The following is a 21,456-nucleotide window of genomic DNA, read 5'->3' as shown; positions in this document are numbered from 1 at the left end:
AGCGGTCCCCGGCCCTCTCACCCACACCGGCTGTGTTCCTTCCGGGGTCCCCGTGGTGGGATGAGGCAGGGAGGGCCATGACTCAGCAGCTGGGCTGGGTGGTGTCCAGCCAGTGTTCGGCAGAGATAAGCCCCCCCCCAGCATCCTCCCTTTATTCCGGGCTTTTTGTTTGCTTTTGTCCTGACGCGCAAAACAAAAACTCCTCCAGGGACTGCTGTGGCGAAGCGAGTCTGAGCGGTCATGACAGAGGAGAGGTGTCCCAAAGTAAGTGATCGAGTGAGCCCCCAGGGCTCCTGAACAGAAAATATGGGAAGGGGTCTATGTCTGTGCGCATGCGCTGCAACCCACCAGTAAGCCATGTAAGATGCTGCAGGAGTTTGTACCGTTACCTCCTACAGCATCCCGAATATTTGTCACCTGTACTGTCAACTCAGTGTCAGCAGAGAAATGGCACATGGGTAGTCTTGCCTCTGAATTTACTTCAGTCATGCTGTGTTGAAATGATGTGGTGTCATTCAATCTATTCTGTTCTGATTCCCCATGCCTTTAATGACGGTGCTTACTGTGGGTGCAGCTCTGTGCAATTTCTCAACGTGCACTTTCAATTTGGGGTATTATTTTGTATCTTGTCTCTTGTGTAGGCAAGGAAGGAGCTTTAGTGGGACACAGGACCTGCATGAGGATGATGTTTATTTAGCGTGGGATTGTTTGTGCTTATTATCTATTCTCTAATTGCTTTATCCAGTTTAAAGTAACTCCTTACAGTCAGACTCCTTACTTGAGGAGCTGCTCCCTCATGTAAGATGTCTCAGGTGCTGACGATTTTCTTTTGTTACAAAGTTCAAAACATAGCTGCTGGAGTCACCTGCCTGCTTCTGCAAGGGTAAATGTACAGTATTAACAGTCAGCAGAAGTGCTGTCAGTTTTGAAGGTACTTTTAATTGCTTCCAATATGTGCCTTGTTAGGAATTAAAAGTTTATGTATCTGTGAAGCTGTAAAGGTGTCTGGATGTAAATATCAAATGTGGAAATAAATTGTTTAAGGCCATCTTAGCAGAAGATGTAACTAATATATTGAAATTAGGAAATGGAGTATAGGCCAAACATTTTTTGTCTTGAATTTGTGTTTCCATTTAGCAAGATGGCATTCAATAATTTAAAAATCTAACATTGGTTATATTTTCCATTAAAAATACATATGAAATACCCGTAGCAACTTACATGAGAATGGAAGCTCATTTGATGTGAGCAGAAGTCTATGGGTTTCCATGCTGATGTAGTGCTTCTCATAGTCAAAATAGTAAACCATGCATGTATTGTGCAGGTCTTCTAGCAAAAAATGTCTGAGTTTTTACCTTGGAACACTGGAATGATAAAACACTTTTTATCTAAAATAGGGTCTGCTGTGTATTGCCTGGGAATGTTATCAGTGTTACACAAATTGCAAATAACGCTTAGTGTTTTATAGCAGCTTCTTTCCACTTGAATCTGCATAGGGACTGATTACACGCTACAGTGCAGTACTCTGGCCTTTTATGTTTTAAAGCCATGTCTGAAACTGAAGTCTCACAATGTCCCTGCTTTGGTTTCTCCACTAACCGTGGAAGCTGTTCGAGAATTACTTGGAGCAAGCTAGGTGTAGCTCTGAGCTTTGCAGCTACAGGTCTCTGTGAACAGGACAAAAGTAGATCCACTGGGAAGCCATGTTCTGGCCTTGAAAAGGAGATGAGGACAGGTGTGACTGGGGTAGCTGCGAGGACGCAGCTGCATTTCTGTCAGCATGCAGTGGTGGGGCTGCGTCTTTGCTGGCTTTGTGCTCTTATGGCGGAGGACAGAGGCTGCTTGGTGCGGTGTAAAGCCTGCGGCTGTCAAGTTGGCCTACTAAAATCTGTTAACGAATTTGAGCTGGCAGAGTCAGTTCGCATGGAGCCTGCGCTCCGCATCATGCTGCCGCAAAGCTTTCAATCTGCTGCACGGAGTGCTGCAAACAGATGGATTGTGGCCATGGCAGCCATCACCAGCTCCTCCCAGGTGTGCCAGCTATGTGGGTTCTGTCACTTGTGCAACATGTGGGTCCTTACAGCGCTCACGGTGCCAGGTCTGGCCCTGGGGAGTGGTGCCAGTCCCCTGAAGACAGTGGTGGCGGCTGACAATGGCACCTGAGGTGTGAGTCGGGGTCAGTCACGCCTGTCCGGCCGGTGGAGCACGGGCAGCTGCCACTCCTCTCACTGGCAGCCCCTTTGGCCAGAAACCGTCCCCTGGGCCCGCAGCCCTGTCAGGCAGCCAGCGCCTCCTGACCCCTTGTTGGGTTATGGCCACCCTCTCGCTCACCTCAGCTGCCAGAACTGACAGCATTGACACCAAAACTGCAAGAAATATTTTTAAAATGTTTTTGTACACGTAAAAGTAAACTCAAGTTATGTGAGATGATCAAAGCAGCTGTTAAAGCTAGTTTACCGTGGCATGACTGACTGCAGCACATTTTCACTGTTCTCTGCAGGCGGAGCAGTATGTTGGTGAAATTAAAGGTGGCCTGAGACCCGCCATGAAACTCACAGTCATAGGAATGGTACACTCCAACCCCAAGAGGTAGGTGGAGGGGCTGGTGTGGGCTTCACCCTGTCATACAAGCTCCTACCTGTCCTCTAAATTCAGAAGTCTTCTTGAGGGTCTGTACTCTTTGGAGGAAAAAAGTTAAACACATTCATAATTTATGGCTTGCTTTAATTTTCCTGCTCCTGGGCTAAGATTAAAGGGGCATGAAAGAATTCACTGTTCAGCCTTTTTGACTGCCCTGTCAGGATTTTCTACTCCTTGCCCTTATCTAATGATAACCGGAGCAGGCACACAAGTGGCATTTCTCCTCCAGGAAGAGGTGCAGTTCTGAACCTGCCTCTTGGTTGTATGCTGGGCGCTGGAATCAACACCATTTAAAATACAGCGGCTTTGGCAGAGGGGGTGCAGGTTCATTGCTGTGTTTAATCTGGGTGACAGCAACTATGCTTATCATTACACTTTTTTTGCAACTACAGTGATCAACTCCAGTGCTTCCACTGGTGAAGAGTTTGCCATAACCTCTTTTAGGACACACATTAGAATTGGTTTATGCACAAATGTTGATTTGATTCCAGTCACAAGAGAGGGAGAGCAACATCAGAAGTCGCTAGCATCCTACTGGAAACTGGAGGAAAAACAAAGACCAGCTTGTTCTCATCCTTTCTGCACTTTCTAAGCCTATAGAAGACCTTGTTTCAGCTTGACAAGAAATCAACATCTGTCTCTAGTCTTTATAGGCATCTGCTGTGCTCTACATGTCTTTTCACATTTCTGAAAGTCCTAGTCATTTAATATTTTTTTCAGCTTTTCAGTGACGCTGCTCTGTGATCCAGTGGATGCAAACAAAGATGTTGGGCTGTTATTTACAGTTAACTTTAGTGACAAATCCATCACCCGAAATGCACGAATTGCTGGAAAATGGGGAAAAGAAGAGAAGACTATTCCCTACTTCCCATTTACAGCAGGCGACACATTTAAGGTAATTTTTGGGGTACTATGAATAGGGTGGAGAAAAGGATGGGAGAAAGTCTGGAGGCTATGTGTATGAGACCACAAATAGCTATCAACATTGCCAGGTTAACTAGTCTAGTACAGCACAGAGAGAACCAGTTCAAGCCCTGATAGGAGAGATCCATTTCTTTCTCTAGTCTTAGCAAGAGAACTCACTATAAGGAGCTTTACAGTATCATCTCAGCAGAGGGGCATTTCAGAAGCCTGTGATCCCCATCACACGGGGTTCTATGTCCGTGCTGGTGAATCAGCTCTGCTGCTCATCTCTAACACCTTCCCCTGTCATTTTCCTTTGCAGATGGAGCTCTTATGTGAACACCAGCAAATAAGAGTCTTGCTTGATGGACGGCAGCTCTGTGATTTCACTCACCGCATTCAGCCCCTAAACTTGGTGAAAGCTTTGCAGATCTCAGGGGACATCAAGCTTACCAAAGTGGCTTGAATAAAAGGAGACCAGAGTATCACCAGGGGACAGAGGCAAATGTACTTTCTCCTATCTGAGAAATGTTTTATCTTTTTCCCCTGGCTGGTTCTGGAGAGTGGGACCTGTATCTTTTTAATTTGCTGATGTGTTTGAAATACACAGTTTTTCCCATACACACTCAGCCATTGCAGAGCTATGGCTGGTCCAGGTAAATCAGAGAGCTTTTGCTGAAATACTATTTTGGCCTCCCAAACTGCAAAATTTATGATATTATGCAGTATCTCACATCCTTATAGTCCCCTAACCCTCCAGGCATGCCAGCTGGTAGAGCTCAGTCCTCTACGGTGGGGTAGCTGTTACCCTTGTGACTAGAACTGGGCAGTATACAGGTGGTGGGACTGAGAAAAGAGAAGCAGATTTTCTTTTAAGTGGATAAGGGAGTCTGGTGGGCCCCAGCAAGGCTCACGTTATCAGGAGGGAATTGCTTTTCCTGGAAGCTCTGCTCAATCAGCACAAAGCCATCTGTGCTTCCCAGTACAGAGCAATAAATGCCTTACCAGCATCCCTGTCTCTTGCAGGTAGCATTCTCGTGAATTGAAAGGTTTCAACAGCTGTGGATCTCACAGTCTTCTCTGGAACAACCCTAGGAAATGGTATCTGTAGCTGAAACTGCATTGCCCTTTCTTGTATCTAATTAAAACTACATCTTTGCTGGCAAACTTCTTCACCAGCTCTGTTAAATATTTGAATGCATGTGAATGTTGTGCTGTTATTTCATTGCTGTAGATATAGGAAAAAGTCCTAAATACATGGCTATTCTAATGCATATATAAGCATATATCACAGCTGCTGTCTTTGGCTCTGTTATAATTGGTTGGTTGTAACACAGGATGAAGGGGAAAGTCTCTAGATGAGGAAATTTTTTTCAGTACATAACTTAGAGAACAAAAAATCTGCAAAGAGGTGGTTCTGTGAACAGAGAGCTATGAAATTCCTCAGTGACTTCAGAAAGGATATACAGCATGCTGTCTTCAGAAGGCTTTTGGAGACTTGGCAGAGTCTGGCTGTCAGATACAGGTACTCAGATAACACGAAGAATTTTATGCAAATAGTGTATCAGCAGGCTGGTTGGATGTTTTAATCATCTCATACATTCCATTCTACCCTCTGGTGTTGTGGAGAATGTCTCAGTTTCTACATAAACCTAAATTTACAGTGTATGAAACCATTATTTTCATATACTCAAACTGTCCTCAGAAAAATCATGTCTAAAAGAGCACAGGAGATTCAAATGCACTGATTTTTTTATATATATATAATGATATCAAAGTCAAGTTTACTAGACAAATACTGGAAAATTTAATGGCTTAAAGTAGAAAAAGTAAGTCAGAACTGCTATTGGAGTTCTCAGTCCCAATGGTGCTCCACATACATAGATTTACAGTGATAATCAGGGGAAAAGTCTTGCTTTTAAGGCTGAGTAATTTCTTCCAATATATTCACCACCAGCAATTGTCTGGAATAACTGCTGCTGGTCTGATTTGATACTCAGAATCCTGTACCGTGATGGGCCATTACCAGGACAAGAATAATCGATATACTAGGTAGGAGGATCCTTTGGTTTTTCCAGCCTGACCCCTGTTGGTTTTTTTTTCATAATAGTGATTATCCTGGCAGCTGTATTGTGGCTTAGCACAAGCCTCTTGTGGTATACCAAGAAAGGCAGCCTCAGACACCAGGACCCTTCACAACTTTGACTCAGTCAGTCTTAACTTCTTAAGTTTATGAGCCCCTTTTTAAAGGGGAAAGGAGCAAGACATTTCTGCTTTAGGATAAAGCACAACCTGAATCTGTCAGATATTGACTGAATACTTGTACAAAAGAATTATTTTATTCCATCTTGGAATACTACATCTCATTGGGGTTTTTTTGCAAAGCCTAGTTTGTCTGTATCCACCTGTTGTCTTTTGTCTCTTGGTTAGATTGCAAGTTCTTGGTGGGGAATTACTCTGGATCTACAGGACTCCTAGGCACCTAGGATGCTTGCTGCCAGGATTTTCTAGGTGCTGTGGTGATACAAATAACAAAAATAGACTAAGGGAAAAAAACACTCCCAGACAATGAGAACAGACAACTTGGTCACAAATGTGACTTGTCATTTGGCATGGAAGCCACCTTACTCATGTCAGTGGTTTGATTGCCTCAATCCACTGAGCTCGCTCTGCCTTGGAGCTGGCCTGGATATAATAATGAATGTCATTTTTTGTGATGATTTTGAAGAGGTTGCCTTGCACGTTGCCCTTCACTCCTGCAGAGAAAAAAAATATAACAGATCAGGAAGGTGAATGCTTTGTGCAGATATGAAGCTTCATAGGGAATAATTTTAATTTAGTGAATTAGGATATCAGACCTTTCCATTTCACTATGGATAAGACATCTGAAGTTCTTGTGTTTTTTATTTCCCTTCTGCAAAATAAAGATACAGTACAGCCGCCCCTCACACAGACTGTATGAACTACTGTGTACTATGCATCATCTATAAAATAGCCGATGTTTAGATGGAGATTCTTATCTGAGTTATACAATGGAGGGATGATGAAATTCTTGCCAGTTTGTGCAGTGGGTTAGATTTGCTCCTGCCCATCTTCAGGTTCCTCTTAGTAAGGAGGTCTATTGTTCATCATACCCACCCCCACCCACAAGCCCCCCCTCGGGCTATATGTTTTTCAGACTGTCTTTTATCTTTAGGAAGATGCTCCCTATTTGAGATTCACACATTGTGCTTAATTTCATAGAATAAATTGCTCTAATAGCAGAAAAACTTTTCTGTGAGGTTGAGGTTCTAGACAAATGCCTAAGCTAAGCATATTCACTAGCAGAACTGGTTTTTGTATTGCTGTCTTTTATGCCTCCCCTACATTTGGGTTCTAGCAAATCAAAAAGGAACAGGTAATAGCGCAAGTAGAGAGGACACACAGAAAAGGGATGGCATCAGCGGGTGGTTCAAGACTTCGTGTTAACAACATCCAAAAGGAAGGCATTTCCTCTTTGTTAACTGTGGAATATTAATCAGTGTCTTAGGACTGTCTCAGAAGTCATCTGACTGAAAAAAAGCCCATAAAAGGGGTAACACCCAAGGTAAGTGGAAATAGCACTAAAAAAAGTCCCCTCTGGTATGGACAACCCAGCAGTATGGGTTTTTTTTTATGGTATGCCTCTTTCCTTGTTTGCAAGGGGAGAGGAAAAGCCCACTTGTGCATATAGCCAGCTGCACACGCAAACTCTCACCCAAAGACTGTATTGCTATGGCATAAATAGGTATGTTTGAAAGTTTAGAGACTCACGCTTACCTGCTGGGACTCCGTTGTCCTCCAGAGCTGAAACGAGACAGCCACGAAGAGAAAATCCACCTACTGGCCTGTTTTCTTCCTGCAAAGAAAAAGGAAATTAAGCTTGTCTGGAAAATAATGTTGTTAGAATGATTTCCCAGAGCACATCAATTGTTTTCATGTAGGTGGAGGTATAACGCCAGTCTTTCCAGATATAAAAAAATCCATGTCATAAGAGAAGTCAATTAGGACACATAATTAAATACATTATTATGTTGTTTCAGGCTCAGATGTTTCTCTGATGTAGCTAGGAATGGTGGAGATCAATTAAAAGCCCAAGGGGAGGCTAACAATCACATTTCAAATTTACATATAGTATTATGAGTAACAACCCATATTAAAAAAAATAATATTTCTGCAAGTGTTTAGCTTGCTGCTTTTCACTGAGACTGCATGGGAAAAATTTGACCATTTTCACTAGTAGGCTGGCTCTCTTGGCTGATCTTCAGGTTCTGCAGTTTGAGTTTATACCATTGCAAGTGTGAGCTGTAGTGCACAAAAAAACCCCAAAAACACCACAAAGAAACAGGCAACAAAAAATGAACCAGTTCCATAAGCTCTTTTCACTATTATGTTGTTTATGTTTTCTTTAAGTCACATAAAGCATTCTATACATGTTCTTTTGGCAACCTGTTGGGCTTTGTGGTACCCTATGCATCTGGGGCTGATGGATCCACTTGCCCTTCTGGATTGCTCACACTGATTATCACACCCATGAAGATAAACTTGCTCAGGGCATAGTAGAATTTTAAACTGAGTAGCAGAAATTCCTATAAATACTTTGGCATCAAGGAGACCCTGTTCTGAGCTGGAATAAGAACATAAAAAAATCCCATTAGCAGTATGACCCTCACACGGTGGGATGCCAGCCCAGAAAGATCACAGCCCATGAAGAATCCCTGAAGAAGCATGGTCCCACACTGTGGGTTCAGTAAAAGATTAATTTCAAGAAGACTGCTGTCCCTCAGCTAAGGAAAAGGAATCTCACTGGGGAAAAGACAGGAGGGAAGACGCAGGGATAGAAAATCCTACAAGGACAATGTTCAGAGGGGTCTTATTCCCCAGAAAATGGAGAGAGGAACCCAGAAGGAGATTTGGGTGAGAGAAGCATTTATGGCATAATTGTATTTTTGTTATAATGTTTAGGTCGGTAAGAGCATTTCTGGGGGTAGTAACTCCCCACTCACATACCTTAGTGGGGTCATAGTAGTGCAAAAAACCAGGATCAGCTCTCAAAACAAATCTTCTCACCTTCCAGTTTTTCCTCTTGTGCCCCTGCAAAACAGAAGAATTAAAGTTACCACCAATAAATACCTCCTGAAATGGTGATTTTCCTGCAGGCTGTAGGGGAGACCTAAGTAGGTACTGAAAAAAGAGGTTTTGGAGACAACAGAGAAAAATATTTTCTGACTTCTTAGTAACTCCCAGGATTTCCTGCTTAATGTCCTTCTTCATACATTGATAATTCCTTTTTTTCTTCCTTCCTAGTGCTGAGATCCAAGAAAGCAGAGTGATAGGACCAAGTGATTATATCCCCGATTCCCGCTCTTAACTTCAGATTAAATAGGGGTCTTGGATTAAAAATCCATGCTGTGCCTGCTCTGAGGGGATTATGTCAGGTCCTTTTGCAGCTCTTCACTCTTGCCCCCAGCCCTCTCAGCTGCTGACCATGCAGGACAGCACTGAGAGCATCCCCGCTCCTGGAGGCTGGGGCTGGGGTTTCCCCTTACTCCTGCTGACCACCGGGAGAGGCTCCGGGGCAGCTCTTGTGTTCCGTGGTGATGGGGGGCTGCCCTGCCAGCCCCATGGGGACCCCCAGCAGCTCCTGGCACCCAGGGCCCTGCCAACCCTCACTGCACTCTAGCAGCTGGAGGAGGGAGGGGTGGGGAGCACCTGATGATCCAGTTTGCACAAAAAAATCACAGCTCAGGGTACAGAGCTCCAGAGAGAAACGCGGCCGTGCGGTGCAGGTAGGGTTCCCACTGCAGGTGGCTGCGTTACGCTTTGAAACAGCGTGATTGATCCTCGTAGCAAGGGTCGGAAAAACCCCTTGCAGACTAAGGGTAGGATCTTGTGCCCAGAGAAAACAGATCTCACCACCACAAGATCATCCATGTGTATGTGAGTGACTGTCCACAGGTAGATGTCCACTTCATGCAAAAGTCAATCTGCTCAGCTTTGAAATCTGTCTGTGGCCAGCAGAACCTCGTAGCTGCTCACATGACCCAGATGGGGTAGGTTAAACCAGAGGAACTGAATCTGCTTGGAAGTGAAAGTAACACTTCTCGTGGGGTTTGGAGTTTGTGTGGGACTTTTGCTTTTGATCCTATTTTATGCCTTCTGGTATACACTCAATATATACAGAATATCCAATTAATCCTGCCTGAGCAGCAAGTTCCATAGCTCACTTCTTTATAACTCTAAACTCTTACAACTTCACCACGTGATCTCTGATAGCAGTAGTGACAGGCAAGTTAGCTCCGCTGGCCATGACTCCAGCCATGCTCATATAAATCACATTTATTCTGTAGGAAGCCCCAAGAACTGTCATTTTTATCGTTTCCCAGTGAAGGTTCAAAGACTGTATTTACCTGTTTCACTAAGAATCCTTGCTTTACAATCGTGCCGCTTAATTCCGAGATGTTAAATTGTAGCTCTTCCTTGGAACTGATGTTTTTCTTACCACTCTCAGCCTGCAAATAGGGAAAAGATGGTTCCTTTTTAATTTAAATTTTAATTTAAAAGACGGTTTCTTTTAATTTAAATACACTTCTAAGTAAAAAGTTCTGCATTTTATTTCCCTTGAGCTGTTTTTAGCTCATATTTCCCAAATAAATTCTGCTCTGTAGCTCTGCTGCTCAGCTTTGTAGGTCTGAGATTTACAAGCAACAAATGACAGCTGCAAAGCCTACACACACGCTGTGGCCTTGAGTTTAAACATAACTACAGCACGGTCTCTGTTAAATGCAGACACAGCACTGCACTCGAGGGTCACACCCTTTTTAATGCCTAATTATGTAATTTGTAGATCCCTCCATATCCATGTAGCTATTTGTCTCCAGCAAAAGTACAAGTGTTAATACTACTGAAAGCCTAGAGCTTCCCCTTCCGTGTTTGCTTTCGTAGCCTGCGTATTTTGCCTTTGGTTGCACACAGTGCATGTCCCCTTTATCACTGCCCCAAATCGAGAATGTGATGAGAGGCAGCACATGTGCCTCTGTTGGCAGCTGCATCACTTACAAACATGTACAGTGCAGTGGAGTCGTCAAGGAACTGCTCAGAGAGGTTGCTGTAGCGCGTGGCCTCAGTGCTGCGGGTTCCCACGGGCTTGATGAAGTTCTCCTCCATCAGCATAGATGCCAAGGTGATGGCCTCGTATCGTGACACAGCAAAGCTATTGGAGATGAGCCAGTCCACCAGGGCAGAACCTGCAGGGAGAAAGGCAGCTCTCATACCAAGACAACGTGCTCTTCCAAGGCGAGACAGATGTTCTCCTGCCACACAGCTCTTCATTTGCTGAAACATGTTGGCAGCATCAAAAAGACTGTCAATGAAGTGCAAGGTTGCCCAAACACGTGGGGTCCTACACGTGCTTCCATATATCCAAAGAGCAAGAGAGAAAGGTGCCAGATAGCTTGGCTGCACTGCTGCTTTCCACTGGACCACAACTGATCCCACCACGAAGGCAGTGCAGTAGTTCCCTTGTCTCTGCAATGTGGCATGTCAGACCTGAGGAAGCTCTTTCAGACCTGAGGAAGCTCTTTGCCTGCAGTAGCTCTACCTGTGAAAGTCTCTTTGTATCTGTTGCCTTGCTCCAAGTTGCGGGTCAACTTAATTCCAGTACTGCTGTCACACATTCTGTCCACAATGTGGCTGTAAAAGGGAGCACAAGAGAACATTGGTAGAACAGAAAGACAGGCTGAAATTGCCACTTACTTCTGTTAGTGCCTGGGATGTCCTCATGATTACCAACACAAAGATGGGAAACAGCCTAGATACTTCCCCAGAAGTTTTGTCTTACAGTCTAGGAAAATTTTATTCTCCCAATAGCAGCACTAAACAACATGTCTCACAAAGTGTCTTTCAATTTAAAGCACTTCAAACTGAGCTATAGTCAGCCTCCATTCACCTTCTCAACCCAAACCCAAAAATTAATGTAAATTTTCTGTTTCTTAATGAGTTCTCTGTTTTCTTTTGTTTAACATGATGCACCTAAAATTCCTGGTCTGGATTCCAGCTACCAGCTTTGAAAGCTCACCAGCATGGCATGAACAATGTCATCCCTCAGTCTTTCCCCGATATTACACCTTCCGAGGTAATACATCTGTCTCCCCAGTGAGAACCTTTGTAGCCGACGTGGAAGGTCTTCAAGCCAGCAGCGAGGTGCCCACACAGAACCCACATACTCCCAAAGATCATGGTCAGGGAAAAGTATATTCCCATGTCCTGGCAAAAATATGTGCAAACCTAGGGCAGAGCAGCCAGTTTAGGGGCTTCTGGCCACATGGGAGTGGATCTGTGCAGAGACAAGCCTCCCTGGACCCTCCTCATCCATCAGCTCAGGCACTTCGCAAACTAGAGCAATAGCAGAAGGAGAAACCATATGCGCTTACTGGAGGCTGATATTCTCTAGGAGTTTGAAAGAGTTCTTCATTCTGTGAAGCTCTTGGACCTGTACTGGGTGCCCAGCATGAATAGCTCCAGTGATGTCCAAAGCCCAAGAGTCTCGCTCCTCCCTGGAGCAACATTCAAGGAAATAGTCTGTATTGGTTTTTGTCGTCAGTTTGATGAGTAGCTGTGGGGAAAGAAGTGCAAAGCAATAACATAACTTAGCTATTGTCTTCCACTTGCATTTTGCTGCTTTTAGCACTGGCCCAAGGGGCACAAATAAGTCGGATATGGCATCCCACCTGAGCAGTACAGCGCAATTATTGGCTGGAAGGATGGTGAGCACAACTCTGGGGTTTTTGCCCCCTGCCCCGCCCCCCCCCCCCCCCCCCCAGTCTCTGGATTTTCAGTTCCAGACATGGTTTGCATGCATGGTACTTAAAAGAGAGCAGACCACCCAAATTCTGGATTACACAGGAGTGTGCTGCTGACTACAGAGCTTTTCACATCCAGATCTCTAGTTCTCAACAACTACAAACTCTCACTAGGCTCTTTCTGCCACGAGAGGTACTGAAATAGCAACTTCCAGAGTAATTTCCCTTCTGGCCCCACAGAGGAAGTCTGCATTGCCACTGTCCGCGGGTGAGCAGAGGAGGTACTTTCCCTTCCAGAGCCCTCTTGCTGGAAACTTTCCACAGCAGCAGTGTGTCATTGGTGAAGGAAAAGGGAGTCTGATCTGGATGCCTGGGAGCACCCTATGGATACAGGCAGGGTTTGAGGCAACTACCACAGATGATGTTTCCCTTTTTTCCCCACCCTCCTAAGGTGTTACTGAGCTGTCCATGTCCTCTCCCCACATGCTGTTGTATAAAAGATGCATTTGCGTTTATTCTTCGCACTGTGGGTGTGGGGTGTTAATGGCTGTGACTCAGATCTGGGCACAGGGAACAGCGAAGACACAATGAGGGAGTTCATTACTTGTCCTGGTTACACTGCTATCAGCAGCTTGCTTTTGGCTGGGCCTGGGTCTGGAAACACCCCAGTGACATGGTTGCAGTAATCAAAGAAATCAGGAGAAAAGGAATTAGATAGCGAGCATCATTGCTATCCTACCGGTCTGTTCTCATATTCCAAGCACGGACAAGTAATAGTGCAGCCATCCAAAAGGATCCTGCCCTTTGGAGAAGGCTCCTTCTTGCCTCCTTCAATTTTGTAATACAGCAGCTTATCCTGGAGCAGAACGAACCATCTCACTTTCCAGTTACGAACAACATGTCCCTAGAGGGGAAGAAATCCACAGGGCTAATTTTAACACAAGCATTGAGAAATGATCATATTTCCTCCTTTTTTTTTTTGGGGGGGTGGTGGGTGAAAATACCATAAACTAATAGGAAACTGTACAAAAAGAAATACAAGAAGTTATCATGAGTCCTGTTCTCCCTGAAATACGCATTTTTAGTAATAAAATAGCACAGTTCTATTACTATAAAATCATGGAGCAATAAAAAGGTGCTTTGGTCTTTTTCCAGCAAGGACTTCTTTGCTGGCAAGAAGAGTTTCTTGCAAAAGCTCATGTAAATTATCTCAAATAGCTGTCATATAGGTGTGCACCTACCTGTTGAGAGCACCAGGCAGGAACAGGGCTAAAACTGAAGTGTGTGATGGCTCTTGGAGACAAACTTCTCCTCTCTGGTGACCCTGGGTGGTGTTTTGATGCGTTTTGTTCTTTGTTGTTTTGACATGGCTGTAGGTGGCAAGTGGTTTTGAGAGTGCTTTGCTGGGTGAAGTGGCTTTTCCTTGCACCCCCTCTTACTGTTGATGAGGGGTTTATTTCTATCCTACCTGCCTCCAGTCTCCAGGGCTGAAACATTCCCTGTGCTACTGTTTCATGTAAATCAAATACACTTTTTAATGGCAGAAGACTGAATGAAGGCTTTCATCGAATGCCTCCTGGGTTATACCAGAATACGGACAAAACCTCTTCTTTCCCCACTGTGAACAGCCCCTGGCTCTCTTTAATTCATCTGTACAGAACAGTAAACCCAGTGAGCTGGCACTGACGGGCTCAGTCCTGCCTGACAGTGTCAGGTCCACCTCTGTGGTGCAAGGAGCAACTTGTATTTCTACAGGCGATGGAGCATTACAGCCAGCCAGCAAAGCCCTGGGCAGAAGGAGCTCTGACACCTAGGAGAGGGTGGGCATAGCTAGAAGAAAGGAACATGCAAGGTCCAGTTGTGGCAGGAACCAAAGCTCATTAGTTGTCTGTGAGTAAAGGGGGAAAACACCAATTTCTAAGAAAAGGTGGGGTAACGAGTCTGTAAAATCCAAGGAACCTTAGATCTCATGTCTTCTAGTCTATACTAAATGCAATGTATCTATCTAACTTGGGTTTGTTCTCTCCTCCCCTTTGCCTTCTTCAGTGTTTTTTTCACCTGTTGTAAAGTCCTTTGGCCATTTTCCCCGAGAGTGTGTTCTTTGCTTTGGGTCTTTTCTTTCCTGCTTATGTATCTCCTCTTTTTCAGGAGGTTGCCTTATCTTTACCTGACTTCCACACATCTGCTTTACATTTATAATACATTACAATACATAATTCGGTCATCTATAATGCATTTAGATCATCTCCTTGCTTCTGCTCTCTTCTTCAAAAAGCTTTGTTTTCTTTACCTGATTCCACCCATTCCTACTTTTTTTCTCTGGATCCCTTGTTCTCTTCTCCCTCGGTTTCCTTTAGTCATCTGCTTTGTGGTCTCCTTCCTCTCAAACTGTGTATCTCCGTGATGTTGTACAGACTGCTGGCAGTTACAGCTCAGCGTGCTGCCAGTCACCTATTCCTCTCACACACTGGATGCTTTGGCTTCCCATCTTGAACTGAGTAGTCAGTGAAGAGCCAGACAACCGTAGCCCAGAGAGGAGACCAGGCGCTGGGACTGCTCTACCCTTGCTGCAGAAAGGAGGATGAGGAACAGCTGGGGCCGTGCAGCCCTTCCCTGCACAGAGCACAGCTTTGCATGGCCGGCAGCTAGCTGGCAGGCTGGCTGGGAGCCCTGCCAGGAGAGCTCCTGACCAGGGTTACCTTCATGTTCGCACCAGAAACTCTGCCACGTACTGTAGAAAAGCATTTCCCAAGGCGTGGCAAGGCTTTGAACAAACCTTTGAATCTCGTTTTTTGTGTGCAGTCAAGAGCCACACTAGTCATTGAGATAGGGTCTTGGTACTAAAAGCAGCTTATGCCCCTTGCTAAAATGCCTTCTTGTGTCCCAGCTATGACTGACTTGGCCCTATAGGGAGAAGTACTGGAAAGGCTGAAATCTGTGACACCGCCTTTCAGCTTTCTTCACGTGTTGTCTAAAATTTTCTTACAGCGCAGCTTCAGGTATGTGGAAGAAATGAGTTATTTCAAACACATTTCTGCGTCTGTGTTACTCTGATCCCCACCAAAAAGGATAGTCCATTCTACATCCTCTCATATGAAACAGGAAACCCTGACCAGCTGGGTTGCTTAAAGAAGGCACAAACTATCTTGTAAGACACTGTCAAAACATCTTCCCTCCCTCCATCCATCCATGGCCGCTTCCACTGCTGCTGCATAGCCATTTGCCAGGTACTTTTTTATGTGCTCTTTGCAGAGCTGTGCCCTAGGTGCATACTGGCTTCCCGATACCTACCTGAGTAATCCCGATGCTAATTCACTTTTCTCTGGGTAAATGCCAATACAGGGAAACATGAGGGAGGGTAGTGAACACCTGCAGTTCATGCAGCTCCCCTGGCAGGCATCTGTGCAACCCTGGAGGAGCTCCTTTCCCAGGAGCAGGCACGAGCCCCTCAAACCCAGCACCCAACAGGCTGCTTTGCCATGAGCCCTGGCTCGATCCAGTCCCTGCTCAGGGGCTGCTTCCACGTTTGAGTAGAACGGCACAAAGGGGAACCAGAGCACTTACCCGTTTGACGAGGAAGCCCTCTTTCAGGATGCCAGCTGCTTCCTGCATCGTGGCCCACAGGGAAGAGAGCCGAGCCCCCGCCGAGAAGCACCCCAGCCCTGGCAGCCTGTCCTTCTGCACGCAATTTGTTTAAGAAAGCTCATTTTTCTTTGCTACCCTCCTCCTCCAATGTGACGCACTCTCCCTTTCCTGTTGTTTTTTTTTTCTTCCTCTCTTCCTACCTATGAGACAGTAGTTAAACAGTGAGCTGGCTCTGATACATTACCTGCCTTCTGGAAAGTAAAACAAAGGGAAGTATAAAAACGATCTCAAATAATTTCACAGAATTTAGTATAGCAAAAAACCAAGCTGGGCGATGTAAGCAGCCACATGACAAATCAGGTATTGCATGGGAGGGAGAAGCAGAATTTTAAAACTGCATCCTTCAAAACTTCAGACTAGCCAGCTCCGCCACTTAAAATTTCTCATCTAATAAACACCTCTTAAGGTGTTCTGATCTGTAGTAACATATAGAATAACATTATTACAAGGAGACTTTTACAAACCTCAAAATAATTTATTTTGCTAGAAATTTTACTGAAGAAGCCCCAAAGCACCTAAAAGCCCACTCTTTCAGTGACCTCTGGGCATATAAACCAAGATTCTCAACTTAGTATCCCAAATCCCTACATAAGCAACTATTCAGGCTTTTAGTAAAGCAGTCTGATCAACAAGCACTGTGCACTGACCTCTTTTAAGTCCTGAGCACCTCTGAAACAGAGTGCCTTTTTTGTGTCTGAATAGGAGCTTAGACATTTGTTGCATTGTTTAAGACTTTGGCCGTGATAAATCTGTTTGATCCATTTTTCACCAATGAAATAAACCAGTATTAGTATTTCAGACAGCGCTGCTGTTCAGAAGTAATAGTGTTTGCTGTACTGTTAGCATTCCCTGACTCGTACCAAAATTAAGGCAATACATGTGGGCAGAGCTAGGGGCTGTGATAAGAAACATGACATAGAGTACAACAAATAAACAAAAGCACTCGTTGCTATGTAAAAAGAGAGTCCAGAGTTCAATAAGACAAAGTCACTCAATTATCTCTCAGTCTTTGCACGCTGGATCGGATCACCGGACAGACTTTCACGTGCAAGGATAAGGAACAAACAAATTATTTTTTGCTATTATAGCTTTATGCTATTTTTTATACTTATTAACAAGGAAGAGCATGACACCAAAGAATTCATACCTGACTATGTACTGGAGACAATCTAGAAGACAGTTCTGCAGAGATAATAAGAAATAAAATGGTTGACTGAACACTACTTGAAGTTAGAAAAATCATGGCTGTATAAAGAGAAAGTGTGCTGGCTGAGGTTTCAAAAGCAGCCGGCCCACACAGAAGTTACTTACGTAGCTCTTATTGTACTCCCTTTGCCACTTTGGAAAAGGCAGGCGTCCATGAGGCAACTGGCTGCGTAAGTCACGTCCCCATTATATCTTTCCTCAGTCCACATAAAGGAAGTACAGTGAGTTTAACAGAACACCTAGAAGAGTATTTTTTGCTGTAAGTATGTAGTATTTTCAAAGATATCAATGGAGATTTTTGTAATTTTTTTGTATTATTGTGGCCTTAAAATAAAGCAGAAATGATCTGAGTGTATTTCTTTTAATTTAAAAAATAATCTCTGTCTCTGTGTGTGTACAAGTTATTCTCAGAAGCACAATCTTGGTGGGGGGGGAAATGATGCAGTCAGCAGAAAAAAGAAAATAAATTTCAGCTCACAATGTTCTGTACATCAGAATTAAACTTGAGAAAAAAGAAGAAAACTTGAGTCTAGGTACACAAGAGACATTACTGCTGCATGCATTTCCTGGACACGCACTCTTTATATAACCTGCTCCAGGAATACAGTGTTCCACCATTTGGTATTTGAGGTTTGACTTCACATTGTTCAGCTTGTTACTGCAGGCAATTTATAACAAGGTGGGTGAGATAATTTCATGCTAGCAAGGACAGGTAGAAGCTTGCAGGGGGCTCTCGCTCAGACAGTGATCTCTGAATTGCCCCATAACCAGTCCTTGCCGAAGATCTGAGCGAGCTCTTTTCTCCACCACTCAGACCACCCACAACCCTGCAGACAGATCTTGGCAAAATTACCATTAGCAACGAAGAACTTGATTGTCAAACTACTAGAATGGTGCAGCAAACGTTGCTGTAGCTGGTCATTAAAAATATTTTGTATCCATTACTGTTTATAATCTAGAGCCTTCACTTTCTTCAGTGCTTCAAAATATTTCTACAGTACTTTGGATATTTACCATACACTCCCCTTCCCCCCCCCGCCTCATTCTGTAGTTAATCAAGGCTAACAAACTGCACCTACATTGCTCCCTGAGGCTGAGTAAAGACAGATCTTTCAGGGTCATGTAGTGTAAAATGAGTCAGGAGGTCTGGGCTGCCGTATTCACGCATGTGCTGGGTAGGCAGGTTCTGGCATTGAAGTCTCCCGGCGGAAAAGGACATGCTTTGATCTGCATAAATCTACAGAGCTCTGCACCCAGTCCCTGCGGGACTTGAAACTCACTGAAGGAAGGACTATCTCTTTCCTCAGATCCATTTTAGAGACATTTTCTACATGTCACTGCGGTATATTAACAAAAAAGCCCAGCTGAGTGCTTGACATTTTCTTCCATTCAGAGTGGAAGAAATATTTGATGTGCTACACTTTGCAGGGGGACGGCCAGGAAGAGCCCACTGCACACTTCAGGACCACAGGACACCTCTGAGGGTCACAGGGAATGGCAGGAGCAGCCAGCTCCCAGTGCCACCTGTGCTGTTCCAGCTAGCTGACCTGACAGGCATGGCTGGTACCTCCAACGCAGTCTCTCAAGAAGCCACCAACAACCAATTCAGAGAACCTGCCCACAGGACAACCCCCACTGTGTGCTCTGCAAAGCCCGTCATGTGTCATTGTGACACACATACACCCAGCTTTTTCAAAGCAGCTTAAGATGCTAGGACTTTGCCCTCTGGTGTAGGAACACCATTAAATATTTAGTTCCTTTAGTGGATTAGTGATGAAAGAAGATGAAAACAAACCACAACAAAATAAAGAATGATAAAACATTTCTAGATAAAGTGTTAAAAAGTATTCTGACATAACAGCATTTTTAAAGTTAACTGTAGAATAGTGGCAGTGTTTAAAAACAGTTGTTTAATTATCTAGACTCTAGAACAAAGAGCTACTCAGAAATTACAAAGTGGAAATTCTGCTATGAAAAACAACACACCAGCTCTGTTGCCTCTGAAAAACACCCGGGGGTCAGATTCAGAGAGAGAGGAGCAAAGAACTGCCACTTAGTGAAAACCAAACTACAACAGCCCCAAGAAAGCACAGCACCTGTTCTTTAGCAACCACTATTTCCCCTCATCAGAAACAGGGTACTGGGCTGTGTGCCTGACCCCAGCTGGTACCCTTGTTTGGGGTTTTTTTGGTATTAATGAGTCCTTATCAACTGTTGTAAGTAAAACTGTTTCCAAGCTGCCAATCTTACAAAATTAATTTGGGATACAGAAGTCAAGCTAAGTTCCTTCCAAATAACACATCAGGCCAAGCGCTGCCCACAGGTGTGCCTGCACCGTTCCCTTCAGCTGACATGAGCACAAGTGGAGATTCCGGCCTTGCAACCAAGTAAATGGCGCAGCTGCTGACAAACAGCAGGGACACGCTACCTCGCTTTAGAGACTCAAAGACATTCACACAAAGCCCACAACCCTTATTTTAAGCACTTGGTAAGCAAACGCAGTTCCACACACACAAACCAGACCGGCTGAGATATAAGGTATCATCACAGCAACTTCTGAAGGTCCTCAAGTTACTGCCTGCAGCAACCGATGCAGCACAGGCGAGGCCCAGCCTGGGCTCCGCGGGATCAGCGCTCCCTCTGCACACATTGCACCTCGCCAATGGCCTCGAAAGCAGCCAGCTTACAGCTTCTCCCTCCAGCTGCTGCAACACAGGAGAAATACCCACTAAGGTGTCATGAATCTTTTATTTAAGCTTGGTTAAAATTTGCTCAGACAACAGGACAGCCCAGTTTTATCTACCAGGGTAACAAGTGGTAAAAATGCATTTACCTTATTAAGCTGCTTCGTTACCCTCCTCACCATCTCAGCTGTTTTTCTCAGGCTTTCAAAACTGACACTGAATTGTGTACACCTGCATGCTGAGGCTGTAATTAGAAAAGCTCCTGTAGCTACTGAACAAGTTCAGCAAACTTGTCTATGTTATGACAGAAACGATGCTCACCTGTTAAGACACCAGAACAGCTCTTAGAGATGACAGTAATTGTAACCCCTTGATAGCACTCCAAGGAAAGAGCACGTGGCTCATTTTTCAGTATCTTCCTTTACAGCACCATTTTGGCATACAGATCACATGGTGACTAAGTTTTTAAACACTTTGTTCTTTAGTCCAAGTACCCACATACTGTGTTTAATGGCAGCCAAATCACTATTTCAGTGAACAGGCAAAGTTGGAAGAGCTGTTCAAACAGGAAACTGACATAATCACAGCTTCAAGCCATGACAAGGCTGTCCTACACAACTTCTGAAAAGACAACAATAAAAAAGAAATTGTTCATTTTGTGATGACACATTCAGGTTACTTTCCAACATTCTGCAAAGAGTAGAAGTTATTTAACTTTTTTGGCTCTGCGCTACTATTAGAGTTGGGTACACGTGAACTTCACATCATCACCGATGTGAACATCAAGCATGGACTGCAGTATGTATGCCCTTTGTGAACGCCTTTTCTGGCATCACCATGTAGCAGCGATATTGTTTGTACGACAGCATTAAGAATTCCCAATTAAGGCTCAAAGCCTCTTTTTTCATGCATTTTTCCTCTAGCAGCACAAAATATGAGGAAAAAAGGAGATGCACAATATGGGACATGACAAAAAAAAAAATTACAAACTCAGCAAATCGGAAAGGTTACTTAAAGAACAAATCCTCTTCCCCAGTTCCCACAGACAAGGAAAAGAGGGTTTTGTTTGTTTTTTATACTCCAACATGGAAAGTACATCTTGTTTCTCTTCATTAGAAAATATAAACAGGTTGTTTCTAGGGTGAATAGCTCTGTGCAGTGTAAACCAGACTTAGGGTAGGCAGAATTGAAGATCACGCAGCAGTGAGCTCACAAATACTGCCTATTTTGAAGTATGAGTAAGTTCATTAAAGCTCCCGATATATTCACCTATAGGAGCAAAGTGCAACTCTAAGTAATTTTTCATTTATCAGCTATGTTTATTGGAATGGTAACAAGCTATTTTCAGTGTTTTGAAGTTCTCAGTCCCTAAATACAGATGATAAACAAAGGAAACGCTCTTTTGAACAAGTCTGCATCAACAAACTTGCAAGAAAAACATTTTGTTCCACTCATTCTTGGCTTGATTTAAAGCAAAACAAAGCAAGCCTTTTCAGTGTTAAAGGGGTGTCACTCACTGATCATACCCTTCCAGGTTTTATATTCACATCACTCTAGGC

The 21,456-nt window shown here is 44.1% G+C and overlaps 2 protein-coding genes across 9 annotated transcripts; one reads left to right on the top strand and one right to left on the bottom strand.

Moving 5' to 3' along the window:
• Window positions 1-104: 104 nt before the first annotated feature.
• Window positions 105-4,718, top strand: LOC308067523 (galectin-related protein A-like). Of its 2 annotated transcripts, none has more exons than XM_080396491.1 (5): window positions 105-264; window positions 2,501-2,589; window positions 3,361-3,535; window positions 3,866-4,050; window positions 4,570-4,718. In XM_080396491.1, the coding sequence occupies exons 1-4, from the start codon at window positions 241-243 to the stop codon at window positions 4,007-4,009; spliced, it is 432 nt and encodes a 143-aa protein (XP_080252617.1). In that variant the 5' UTR covers window positions 105-240; the 3' UTR covers window positions 4,010-4,050; window positions 4,570-4,718. The 2 variants fall into 2 exon arrangements, with proteins under 2 accessions (XP_080252617.1, XP_080252616.1); XM_080396490.1 differs by having other exon boundaries at window positions 211-351.
• A 251-nt stretch (window positions 4,719-4,969) lies between these two features.
• PLEK2 (pleckstrin 2) lies at window positions 4,970-21,044 on the bottom strand. Of its 7 annotated transcripts, XM_080396467.1 has the most exons (14): window positions 20,047-21,044; window positions 17,792-19,918; window positions 17,319-17,452; window positions 17,155-17,189; window positions 15,927-16,147; window positions 13,604-14,929; window positions 13,102-13,266; window positions 11,994-12,175; window positions 11,162-11,253; window positions 10,621-10,808; window positions 9,972-10,073; window positions 8,572-8,655; window positions 7,342-7,420; window positions 4,970-6,299 (listed from the first exon to the last, which is right to left on the bottom strand). In XM_080396467.1, exons 6-14 carry the CDS (start codon window positions 13,856-13,858, stop codon window positions 6,172-6,174), a joined length of 1,275 nt encoding a protein of 424 aa, XP_080252593.1. In that variant the 5' UTR covers window positions 13,859-14,929; window positions 15,927-16,147; window positions 17,155-17,189; window positions 17,319-17,452; window positions 17,792-19,918; window positions 20,047-21,044; the 3' UTR covers window positions 4,970-6,171. The 7 variants fall into 7 exon arrangements, with proteins under 7 accessions (XP_080252593.1, XP_080252594.1, XP_080252596.1 ...); XM_080396468.1 differs by having other exon boundaries at window positions 15,927-17,189; XM_080396470.1 differs by having other exon boundaries at window positions 15,927-17,452; window positions 19,732-19,918.
• Window positions 21,045-21,456: the final 412 nt, after the last annotated feature.

The sequence above is a fragment of the Falco punctatus genome, assembly GCF_963210335.1.
Source record: "Falco punctatus genome assembly, chromosome: 7".
NCBI classification, from domain to species: Eukaryota; Metazoa; Chordata; class Aves; order Falconiformes; family Falconidae; genus Falco; species Falco punctatus.
Note: the sequence above shows the minus strand (reverse complement) of the source record. Positions and strands in the feature narration are given on the sequence as shown.